Source organism: Dipodomys ordii, unplaced genomic scaffold (genome assembly GCF_000151885.1).
Source record: "Dipodomys ordii isolate 6190 unplaced genomic scaffold, Dord_2.0 Scaffold1, whole genome shotgun sequence".
NCBI lineage: Eukaryota > Metazoa > Chordata > Mammalia > Rodentia > Heteromyidae > Dipodomys > Dipodomys ordii.
Window position 1 is genome coordinate 65,791,062 of NW_012267217.1, and position 12,562 is coordinate 65,803,623.

Consider the following 12,562-nt stretch of genomic DNA (forward strand, 5'->3'; position numbering starts at 1 on the left):
CCCTCCACGCCCCAGCGCCGCTCCGCGCCCTCCACGCCACAGCCTGAGCCGCCGCGGCCGCTGCTCTGACACGTTGGCGGACCCCCACCGCGTCGTCTTCTGCTCACCGTGCCCAGAGCTGAGCTCTCAGACTGTCGAGAGCTTCGTCTCCACAGGAGCTGCCCAGAGAGGGCAGCCGGTGGCCCTCCTGGTGACTGTCGGGTGGTGCAGGGGAGGGCGGCCCACACTCCCCCACCTCGGATCCCGGGGCAGCCTGATGTGCTGCACAGGAAGAGATCAGCGGCAGGAAGAGCGCGGGATGGCCCGGTGGAAAGGAAGGGGACTGCACTCGGTTCAGGGGTTCAGGACAGGCTTCGTATCTGGGGGACTGGACACCAGGAGCCCACAGCTGACCGCAGCCCTGGCCCGGCAGAGTCCCTGCATCCCAGACCTCCCTCCTGGAACCCAGAACCCAGGCCCATGGATAACGGTTTTCCACCCCGGGTCCTCGTTCATCCTGAGTCGTTGCAGACACCGTCCGTCAAGTGGTCACTTCCAGCCAGAGGCTTCGTGCGTGTGTTTTCCAGGCGAGGGATAGTGGTGGTGGTTCCGGAGCCCTCCAGACAGATGAGTTACCATGGGCCTGGAGGATAGTGGGCAGCGCTGGGGTTTAAACTCCAGGCTTTGCCTGCCCTCGCCTTTTTCACCTGCATTTGGGGGGGGGTCGGCTCAGGGTGTGTGGTCAGACCCCCTGCCCCTCCGTGCCCTGACGGATTTTGTGCGATTCAGAGTGTTTCCATGCCTGAGTCTGGCTTACCCAGTCAGGAGCAGGGCCTGCGAAGGAGAAGTTGCCACCCAAGATGGGAGAGACTGAAAAGTCAAATATAATCTATTTTCCCCCAGATTTTTAAGCTTAACCTTGCAAGTTCTGCCAGCTGTCACCCTTGGAAGAATTGGTGGCTGTAGGAATAAGGCCGAAAGCTCAAGCCCTGGAGTCCGATCTCCCCAAAAAGTGAAGGTCATTCCTAGGATAAGCGGCAGAGCCCAGAGTATTGCTTGTGTGCCAGGTGAATGACCGCGAGGGCTCCCATCTGTCTGGTCTGCAAGTCCATGTGCCCAGAACCGTGCAGATGTAGGGACCGTTAGCCACACGTCTTCCACACCCCAAAATGCATTCGGTTTGAGATGGGGTACTTGTTTTCCCCAGGAGCTGTGGTTTTAGATACGGCCCTTAAGACCAGGCAGCACCCCATGATCTGGAGGCCGGCACATGCAGCACAGCTCCCCTCTCAGGCTCGTTATAATACCTGTGGAAAACAAAAACTGAGTGGACAGTGCTCCACAGGCAACATTGCTGTTTGCCCTGTGGGGATTTGCTTTTTCACATACTTAGTCATACTCATGTCCTAAATTAAGCCCTAGTACAGCACCTCGGTTAGGCTGTCTTCACTAAATGAGGGTCTTTTGCCAAACTCAGAGTTTAAAAAAAAAATTGCCCGAGAACCATAAAGAGAACGTGTGGAATGGCCACAAATAACAATCTTTTCTTTTTGTTGAAAATTAGTCATTTTTAGCTGAGATCTGAGGATTGCAGTTTCAAGCAAGCCTGGACAGGAAAAGTCCCTGAGGCTCTTACTTCTGAGGAACCACCAAAAAGCTAGAAGTAGAGCTGTGGCTCAAGTGGTAGAACACCAGCCTTGTTCAAAACTCAGGACAGCACCTAGACCCTGAGTTCAAGGCATACGATATACACACACACACACACACACACACACTACTATTACTACTACTACTACTAATTTCTCATGTTGGGAGCGGGGTCTTTTTTTATATCTTGGGATTTTTTTTATCTTGTTTTTACAATTTTGGGACATATTCTCTTTTCTGTGACACTTACCTTTTCCTCCAAAAATGGAGGGATTTTGAAAGTACAAAGTTGAGTTTGGTTTTATGGTGCATTTGGGTTGACATCGTGAGCATGTGATTTTCAAGTATCTAAACTACACCGATTTCACATGGGCAGAATTATTGAAGCATTTTGCAAAATGAGTGGCTCCAAAAATTAGCCTGTCAGCCTGAGGCGTGCATCATGGTCTTCCTTGAGCACTTTAAGCACAGACAGATAGGGTCAGACAGACAGACAGATGGTCAGACCTAGGGGGGCCCCCGGACAGCAGAGCTACTCAGCAGGACTCAGGCGTGGTGGCCTGCAGGGGTGTCCTGTGACAACCCTGGGCTCTCAGGACCAGCTGGGGACGTCTTTCCTTGCAGAAGAACAAGGTCAGCAGAGACTCCCTTACAGAAATGTGCCGCGGCCCCCGCCAGTGAACAGCAGAGCAGAACCCCCTGAGTAGATGCCCCATTTGGGGGAGTCGGCGAGCAGCCACACATAGGGAGGGCTTGGGCAAAGGTGGTGAGTGTCACAGTGTCAGCCTATTGAGGGGGGTATGCGGTGCACCCTCAGATCAAAGGCTCGGTCCTCAAGACAGAAGCCAAGGTGGACAGGGTGGTCAGTAGCCATGGCTGGTGTCCACAGGGCCCATGTGGAGACCTCTGGGCTTGATGCACCCAGGACTCTCCTCGGCCTTGTCCGCCATGAGTCCATCCGTCCATGCACACGGGCTCTCTGTACAGTTCCAGCAAGGCGCTTCATTCTCTTCTCATGTTTGTCATGAACCGTGTGAGGGTCACACTCACCCTTAGAGGTGCAGCACGGGACCGGCCTCAGAGCAAGGGTCCGGGATGCAGGAAACCTGGGCGAGCTGCCTCTCCTAGACTCACATTCACGTCTAGCCAGCCAGGCTGGCGTGGGGGACCCCAGCACCCCGTCCAGCCATCCCAGCTCAAAAAGGAGCAGATCCACTCAGCCCTGGGGTACCCCACGTTCTCCATTCATCTCCAGTGTACCTCAAATTATCCACTCAGTCCCAATGTACCCCATGTTCTCCACTCATCCTCGAGTGTACCCCACATTCTCCACTCAGCCCAGTGTCCCCATGTTCTCCACTCAGCCCAGTGTCCCCTCGTTCTCCACTCAGGCCAGTGTCCCCTCGTTCTCCGCTCAGCCCAGTGTACCCCATGTTCACCCCAGGAGGGTTGGAACGAGGACCTGGATGGCTTAGGCTGTGACAGGACTTGCCCTCATCCCTGTCCTGAGCCGGCGTGCGCCCCCCTCCCAAGCTTGGCTGTCCCGGGGTCTCCTGTTACACAGCGGCCATGTGTACAACTGTTTTCAGATGCTTTTAGCCCTTTAACTCTTTGTCTACTAGGATTCCACAGAAATAATTGATGACTGATTGGCCCATTAACCTTTAAGGGGAAAAAAAGTTTCACAGCCCCGACTTGTGTAACGAGGGGGGGGTCCTTGAGAAGCCAGTGCCAGGGCTGTGGAGCTGGCCCCCGAGGAGGAGGAATTAGCCCCCCGGGGCCTCGTCTGCATAGAAACTGGACACAATTAGTGTAATCCCCGTGTTATTCATGTCGCTGGGAATAATTGGGCAGGTTGGTTTCGACAGGTTCATGGTGCTAAAATACTATTATAGTGGACTTTTCCACAGCCAACCGCTAAACAGGGAGCCGAGGTCCCTGTGAGCCCAATCATAAGACTTTATTAAGTAGATGTGCTCTGAAATGCGAACCGCCACACACCTGCCACCCCATGCGTGGGGTGTAGTGGTATTTTTTATATTTTCATGGTGGGGTGGGGTAGACTTGGCTGTGCACAGGTGAATCTCAACCTGAGGACTCAATGTACATGCCAATCAGGACCTTCCACCCGCAGAGCTGTTCTGAGAGCGAGTTGAAGATAAGCCATCACAGTTCTGTTGACGGTCGGTTCGTGTCCGCAAGGATGTCACTAGCAGTAAGACAGGACTGCACATGCTCGCTTTGCAGGCGTCCATCCTTCACGTTTCAAAGCAGGGACAGAGATGAGGACACTCGGGGCTGTCCTGGTGACAAATCTGTCTCCTGCTACTACTTGTTCTCTCTCTCATGTTTTAATCTGGTTTCTGGAGACTCCCGCATCATCATGGTGTCACTTCAGAAAGTTACACCGTGTCCTTCAGGCCACTGGTGAGCTGGGGAAGCTGGGTCTTCTGAGCATGAAGAGATGTCAGTATTCTGCCCATAAGAGAGACAGAGAGACTACTTGGCTCCAGACTGCCTGTGCTGTTACGGGGTTGGGTGCAGAGGGCCAAGTGGGAGTCTTGGCGAGCCGGCATAGCGCAGAAGGTGCGCCACTCTCGACACTTCCAGCCCCGCTTCACTGTCCTGCGGAGTTCTGTCTCCGCCTGGTTACCCACAGGGGGTTCTGAAGGCCAAGGCTTTTCTCCCTGAGGAGGAGGCAGAGGCACCCACACCGTGAACCAGGCTTTGATAGGACTCAGTGATGAAGGGCGGCTCTGTGGCCCCTGCTGACGGGAAACCCAAGAACACTGCTTCCTGTTCCTGTCTTGGCACCAGTCAGCCCATCACAGGCCCATGAAGCAGAGTGACTCACAGGAGAGACTTTCTAATCACATCCCCAGCGTCTCCCACCTGTGTTAGATCAGCGGGGCCAAAATGATTAGGGACTCTGAGGAAACTGCTTGATCACCTGACCTCAGCAGTAAGGAAAAAAGGAGAGGGGAGAGAGAGGGAGAGAGAAGGGCGGGGGAGAGGCCCTGGGAGGCCTTCAGTGGGACATTACAATGAGTTGTCAAGGCAGAGTTGCATTGGCGATTCTTCTTCCTATCTGAGTAAGTGTGCATGCTGACCAGAGCGTTCAGAAGGTGCCAAGTAGTGGCACCACTTAGGAAGGTCAATCTCCTGGTAAAGGGGACCAGCCATGATCCTGGTCATTGACTCAGTTGCATTCTTGGAAGATGAAGAGCTGGGAGAGGCTGCACAAGGGAAAACACCTGAAAATCACGGGCCATGAAGGGCAGATGTGTGCCTGGAGAGTTGAGCCAGGAAGAAGAGAGGAAACGAGAGAACAGGAAGGAAGGGCACTGGGCAGGCATCCTGTGCAGAGGCCAGGCTATCCACAGAAGTGGACCAGCCTGGAGAAGAGTAAGGAAATCATTGCTAGGTAGATACAGGGGGAACCAGAGCAAGGAAGCAGAGAGGAAGAGGAAGGCCGGGAACTGCAAGGAGAACCATCTTTCATACTGGAAAAGGAACTGGCGCCTCATGAGTGGGAGAAACTGGTTCTTTACCTCAGTTCTACATGCGTGGATACCTTTGGGGGGCGGGGCATGGAATTAGTAGGGCACAAGAACCAGACCGTACTTTAACAATGTCCTCTGAAACCTTTGACTATTACAGCAAAGCATTGGAATGGAGGAGGAGGGGAATGTTCACAGGCACTGTATCACCATCTCCGCCTTCCTCTTGCCTTTGTGTCCCCCTGGGGACCCTGTGCGTGTGTGTGCCTGTCCCGCCACGCAGGGGCTTAGGAGAGCAGCCCAGCCCGTGGCCCCAGGGGAGGCAGCTAAGGGCTGAGGGACCCAGCATGGTACCTGTGCCAGGCAGACCCAGTGAGCGCAGCCCGTGATTCTGGTTAGAAATCAGACTAGGAGAGTTTTATGGCAGTCTGGTGTGCAGAGATCTAACTGAAGCTAATGGTTGTAATTTTTTTCACACTAGACAATCTAATAAATCCTGCTCAGAGGAAGCTTTTATGTGCACATTTGAATGGCACAGATTTAAGAAAACGTGGAGCCCGTTCGGTAGGTCTCCTAATGAACAATTGTCCCATCACCCATGAATTACCAAGTTTTCCTTATGGTCTAACTATGAGTTATGTAGTTCCTGCCTGCCCTGCCTGTCAGTTCACTCAGAGAGTTTTGCATAAAATACATGAATCGGGGCGCCACTTTACCAGTATCTGGAAAGGGCATAAATCCCCGCGTCAGGCTTATGAGTGGAAGTAGGTCTGTAAAATCCATGATGTGAGCGTGGGTCAGCCCGAGGAAGCCTGCTTGAAAGTCAGTCACAAGGATTTTGTATTTGGTTTGTTAATGAAAAACCCAACAAGTCCCTCCATGTCCCTGGGGAGAGAGAGAAAGGCCTGAAGGTGCCCGCACCCCTCCTTCAGGGTGATGTGGGAGGCGTCTCACTTCTGTGTAAGAACAGGGGTCGCTTAGGCAAGCCGACCTCTGCCCCCAGCACCCTTGGTTTCCTGCTAAGCCTTGGCAGCCCTGTGCCCAGCCCTGACCTCCACTGGACGTGGTAAGAGTGCATCCTTGGACCACAGGCCTTTCCGGCTGCTGGCAGCCATGGACCCTCCTAGCAGATGTCATTTTGTTTCCTGAGCAGGGCACCCCCAGGAGAAGCGGGAGTACTGCTTAGTGCAGGACCCACAGGCCTCGGCCCTGCTCACCAGGGCCTGGCATCTGGGAGAGCCACAACAGAGCATGGTCATTGCTTTCAGGATGTATAAAGATGTCGTGTGAGAGTGGCCTTGACTTGTTTCCATGGTAACCAGAAGCAGGCGGGGGAGGGGGAAGCCTTGAGGACCTCAACATCCCCTCCCTGGGCAGAGTGGAGCTTAGGGACATCTGTGGGACCCGGAGGAAAGGGACACAGCCACGGGAGCAGGGTCTGTCTTCTCCCAAGCCTAAAGGAAGCAAGGCAAGGTGGCAGAGACCGCTGCTGTGGCACTGGGGACAGGAGGTAGGACCAGAGACATGAGTCCTGGTGTCCAAGGCTTCAGGGCCAGCGTAAGGAAGGCCCCGGGAGAGCGGCTTTGTCTCAGGGAGGCAAGCCAGACCTGGCAACTGAGAGAGATGAGCCAGAGCCTAGGAGCTGGGTGGCTGGCGTGCTAGACGTGAGCCAGAAGACAAGGAGGGAACAAGGAGGTGGGACACAGGCAGATCGTGCTCTTCCTTCCTAGCAAACTGAAACCAGGCCACAGTCCCATAGCCAGATCACTGGCCAGTGTGGGAAACGACGCCCCACAGAGGCAGCTGGAACTTCCGAGTGGCCATTCTCTGAGTGCCAGGCTGGAGTGAGAATAAGACCCCGTGTAATGCAGGTTCCCAGGAAGCCTCAGCCCCAGGGCCTGGCGGGCAGGACGTGAACACAAGCCTTTCTCTGAGCCTGATGCAGTAGATGCCCAGAAAGGAAAGCCAACCCCCACCATCAGCAGCGTGAACTCAGTGGTCAGCAGTGAAGTCACAAGTTTATTTTGTTCTGAGTTGTTTAGTCCGTGTCCAGCCCTGTGGTGCGGCCTTCGCGCGCTGACTTTCATTCTCCCCGATCCCCTGAGCGCTGATTGAAAGCCAGCAGCGCCTGCCGGCTTTGGGAGCGAGTCTTTCGTGTTGAGAGGTGTGAGGCTCAGATCTCCCCTGCCGGAGTTCTCCCATCCTGTGTAGCCCCCAGCCCCACGCGGGCGCCATTGAACCCAGAGGAGCTTTGCTGACAGAGGCCCGGCAGAGGCCCCGCGGGTGCATGAAAGGGACGTCTTCATCCTGCCTCTGTGTGTTTCAGAACAAGAAGAAAACTTTGAGTTTATCATCGTCTCCCTCACTGGCCAGACGTGGCACTTTGAAGCCACCACGTATGAAGAGCGAGATGCGTGGGTCCAAGCCGTGGAGAGCCAGATCCTCGCCAGCTTGCAGTCCTGCGAGAGCAGCAAGAATAAGGTAAGGCCCTCAGCAGGCCGTCCCCAGAAGCAAGATCGCTGATCATTACTGGGTCCGGAGCAGGGCTGGGGGAGAGGGGAGACAAAGGCAGCAGGCAGGAGCTGCGGATGACATGACCTGGGTCTGCTTTGTGAGCAGACCAGTAACGGAAAGGGCGAGGACATCTTTGAATGGAGATTCACCATGTGTGCTGTGTTGGTATCCAGGCTTGGGTTGCGTCTGTCAGGAGGTTTGTCCAGCATCAAATCCTTGCTCTCACCATCCAGGCTCACAGGGGATGCATGCATGTGTTTGTTGTAGGCAAAGGAATCTTTTGGAGACAGAAGTGTGTCTATGTCTGTGTGTGTCTGTGTGTGTTCTGGAGCTTGAACCTCGGGCCTGGGCACTATCCTTTAACATTTTCATTCAAGGTGAGCTCTCTGCCACACCCCCCAGTTCAGGCTTCTGGGTGGCTCATGCTCATGGACTTTCCTGCCTGCCTGGCCTCAAACCTTGATCCTCAGACTCAGCCTCCTGAGTAGCTAGGCTTACAGATGTGAGCCAGTGGTGCCCTAATGGCTCTGATGGACTTTTTTTAAGGCTTATTTGTACATACTTAATTTTGGTTGTTCTTTGGGCAGAATAAATCAGAAAAAGAGACACAGACTAAGAGGCTCACTGGGCCCTTCTCATTCGTGCCCCAGTGTAGACACATGCCAGTTTGGAAAGCCTACTCTTTGTCACAGATCAAAAGGAAAAGGGGGTGTGCATTCTAGACCACTGATGAGTCTTTTTGCAGTTGCTTAGCCAGAAAGAAGTGTGGAGGTTTGTTTGGGAGGGTTTTTTGGGGTAGGGGGGTAATTATCTTGGTTTGAGACTTATTTGTTTTTATGCCAGTAGTGGGACTTGAACGCAGCGCTGCCCCTTCACTTTTTCCATTCAAAGCTGGCACTCTACCACTTGAGCCACCACTCCACTACAGCATTTTGCTGATTAATTAGCCGTAAGAATCTCACTGACTTTCTTGCTCTGGATGGCTTCAAACTGTGTCAGATCTCAACCTCACGCCGGCATCAAGGACACGGTGCTCTGACCTGTGCTTTCCAGAAAGGGTACTGCTCAGTAGTACTCTCTCGTGGTTGTTGTGGTTGTTGTGGTGGTTGTTATCATCGGTCGTGGGATCTGAACTCTGGGCCTGGGCACTGTCCCTCAGCTCTTCAGCTCAAGGCGAGCGCTCTACCACTGAGCCACAGAGCCACTTCAGGTTCTCACCCCTGTAATCCTAGCTCCTCAGGAGGCTGAGATCTGAGGATCACGGTTCAAAGCCAGCCCAGGCGGGAAAGTCCATGAGACTCTTACCTCCAATAAACCATCAGTGGTCCTCTTTATACAAGCTATTTCTCCCAATGCTCTTTCCTCCAATTTCGTTCTCTTAACCTGGGATGTATTAACCTCTTCGCTGGCACATTTTGGAGTATTGGAGAGCAGTTCAGTTTTTCAAACTGTAATCAACTAGAAGCTTAAAAAAAATAATAAAAAAAATGTAGCCTCCCAACCCACAATTGCATTTGTAATCATTTAAAGAAATTTCTGCCAGTGATTTATAGTCAGCTTTGTCATTAAAAAGAGTGTCTGTCTTTTAGAAAGATAGTCTTATTTTATTACCCTCTTTATCCAGGGTAAACCAGACTACCATCATTATTATTATAATGTGATTTGATTCCTCTTTGAATAAGTTTTACTCTCAGAGTGAGAGAACTGTGTCTTCTATGCTGTATCCCCGTGTATAGGCACAGCATGGCTCCCAAGGAAAGCCGAGGGCTCTGAACTACAGTGTGAGGGTAAAACCCAGGCGACCGGCCCACAAGGGGCTGCTCTGTACAGACTGGGCCAGCGCAGTATTTCAGCTGTCTGTGGACAATTCAGAGCTGATGGCCACAGGTAGATCACCCCATCAACTATCCCGAAACTTCACTGGTACACAAGAAGAAACAGGAAGATTCAGACAGCAGTGTGTGTGTGTGTGTGTGTGTGTGTGTGTGTGTGTGTGTGTGTGTGTGTGTGGAACAGAACAGACTGTAAGATGTTACTACGTTTAGAAATTTCTATGTCCCTTTTCTATATTCTAAGCTCAATGCAGTAGAACTTATTTTTTCATCCATTCTGAAGAGGACCATCTAGAGGAAGTTTAAGAGTAAATGCCCCATCCTCACACACGCACACACACTGCCCTCACCTCTCCCTGCCCCTGCTCTGCTCTGTGAGCGACTTTGTTGCTGTAGCAACAGATGGAAAGTGAGCCCCAGGCCGCGAGGTGCGCGTGCTAGGGTTTGCTGGTGAGCAGCCTGGAGACCACATGGTACAGGGCCAGTGACGCCCTGACGTTTGCTACCTAACTGTTGACTTCCCTCCTCTGCACTTCCCACGAGGAGATGAATGCCGGCGAAGGTGTGAACCCAGCCCCGTTCTCCTGCCCCCTCCCACGTGATCACATCCGTCTCGAGACCATCCTGACGTAGTGTTTGTCTGTGGGTTATGCCATTTCCTGACATCACAGTAGGAACACTTGCATCCGAGTCTCCCTTATCCTGTATTTGCACACAGTGTGTTCAACTGTTCCCTGACATTATCAGAAGATGTGTCCATTTCTCCTGGGCTTCTTAAATCTTGCCTTCTCTTTTTCTATGTCCAGTCCCGACTGACCAGCCAGAGTGAGGCCATGGCCCTGCAGTCTATCCGGAATATCCGTGGGAACTCCCACTGTGTGGACTGTGATGCCCAGAGTAAGTGTGCATGGACGCGGTGTCCCCGGCTTGCTGCTAGGGTGGACACACGTGTCCCCCGCTTGACCCCCTCGGCCCCCACACGTAGGGTCCATGCAGGCCTTCACTCAGTAGCAGTGGGCCGGAGACTTCTGTTCTAGCTTAAAATATTTATGTTAAATTTTATTTTAACACAGTTCCCTTTTTACAGACAGGCAAGGTAGTGCATGCCATAATCTCATTTCTTGGGGCTGGGGGGGAGTGGGGGGCAGGAGGATCCAGGTCCAAGGCATAAAACCTTATCTGAGAGGAAAAAAAAACAAAACAAAACTAGAAGCAACAAGACTGGGGATTGCCTCAAGTGGGAGAATTCTTGCCCTGAGCACAAACCTGAGTTCAATCCCAGTACAGAAGAGGAAAAAACAAGCAAACAAAGAAACAAACCCTTCCCCCCGCATCACCTGTAGAAGTTCAGGGTTTTGGAAACACACTTAGATTTAATCCACCATTACTTGGAAATTTGTTCCATAAAAACATAGCACAACAGGTTAACTCTTGCCCTAATATTTCGTTTTGCTTTTAATTTTCATAATCATATATTGTAGGTCTTACCGTCCATTTTTCTTAAATTTTAGACACATTTAGACAACGAAGCATGTGACTTAACTGATAACAGTTGTAAATTACTGCCTCATAATTATATTGGATAAGAGTTCCTGCGAGCAACCCATTTTCACATCATGCTTTCTATTGTCAAAAATAGAATCTTCCCTTTAAGAGGGTGATCAGCTTTTTTATGTCCTTCTGGGCCAAGACTTCTCTTTCTTCTTTTTGGGGAGGGGTGGTCAATCCTGGGCCTGGGCACTGTCCCTCAGAGATGAGCGCTCTGCCACTTGAGCCAAAGTGCCACTTCCAGTTTTCTGATAAGGGTCTCAGGGACTTTCCTGCCTGGGCTAGCTTTGAACCACAGTCCTCAGATCTCAGCCTCTGAGTAGCCACTGGCACCCAGCACAAGACTTCTCTTTCTAATTCTCATCCCCGGGGAGTTATACTCCCTTTCATTTGCTTTATCACTGTTAAGAAACCTTTGAAGAGAGGGAAATCAGATGCAAATGAGGGGAGAGGCTTGCCAGGGCCAGGGGCCACACTGGGCGTGATGGGTCCAGTCATGGACCCCACACTTAGGATCTGGGCAGTCGAGGCTGGCCTGGACTCTGGAGCTCAGCAGGCCGGGCAGGAGCCCCAGGACCGGGAAGGGAGGAGGAATGACAGGCATGCAGGGCATGACGTCAGGAGCTGGCCTCCAGCGGGGCTCTGGGTCAGATGGGGTAGGGGAGGCTGAGTAGGAGAGAAGACCTGTGGGTGCCGCTGCCCAGGGAAGCGTGGGTGCAGCCCCAGGGGAGCTGTGTTCAGTGGTCATAAGCAGAGGGGAAACAGTGCTATTCTCGAACAGGGGAGAGATGGGTCCTGAGCTGACCTGGGACCCTGCCCAGTTTGCCCCATTTCAGATTGGTTGGAAAAGACAAAGCAGAGCGAGTAGAGGTGGCCAGGCGCGTGTGGTCACCCACACAGGAGGAAGCGCACCGGGAGCCCGGTGCTGCAGATGAAAGGGAAGGAGTGGCCACGCGGGGAGGCTGTCCTCGGCGAGGGGGCTTCTCCGGGAGAGACCGCTTTAAAGTCTCTTCCTTCCTTTGAATCTTTCAATTTGACTTTCAGAACATGGAGGCATAGAGTTCGAAGAGAGGAACAGTTATTTGAAGTGTGTTTTTACCACAAAGTTTTTAAGCTAAGACAATTTTTTTTAAGCACCTGACGTATTCGATCTTCCGTTTAGGAAAATATCCATAATGGTTTCCAGGCACCCAAGGCTTGCTGTAAGTGCAGCAAGTCTCTACGGGACCACACCGTGCGGTTCATTGCAGGTTTCAGGTCCTTTCTGAGCAGTCAGGGCAGGTGAGCGCTGAGGCCGGCCAGAGGACGGGAGCAGAGGGGCAGGACCGGGAATGCAGAACTGGACACATGGGGAGAAGAGGAGGTGGACCAGCTCTCAGGTGTAATTTGGGGGGAAGAGGGGAGGGGGGAGTATCAGTACTAGGGCTTGAACTCAGGACTTTGTGCTCTACCTTGGCTTTTCTGCTCAAGGTTGATGGTCTACCACTTGTGCCATACCTCCACTGCACCTTTTTGCTGGTTCATGAGGACTAACACAGAACT

General features: G+C 52.6%; 1 protein-coding gene across 1 annotated transcript in view; it reads left to right on the forward strand.

Moving 5' to 3' along the window:
* The window catches only part of Agap1 (ArfGAP with GTPase domain, ankyrin repeat and PH domain 1), a 345,764-nt gene that overhangs the window by 276,027 nt on the left and 57,175 nt on the right, over nt 1-12,562 (forward strand). Inside the window, exons 15-16 of the mRNA XM_013023308.1 lie at nt 7,453-7,607; nt 10,279-10,369. Of these exons, the coding sequence (XP_012878762.1) occupies nt 7,453-7,607; nt 10,279-10,369 (246 nt within the window). The remainder of the gene's footprint in view (nt 1-7,452; nt 7,608-10,278; nt 10,370-12,562) is intronic.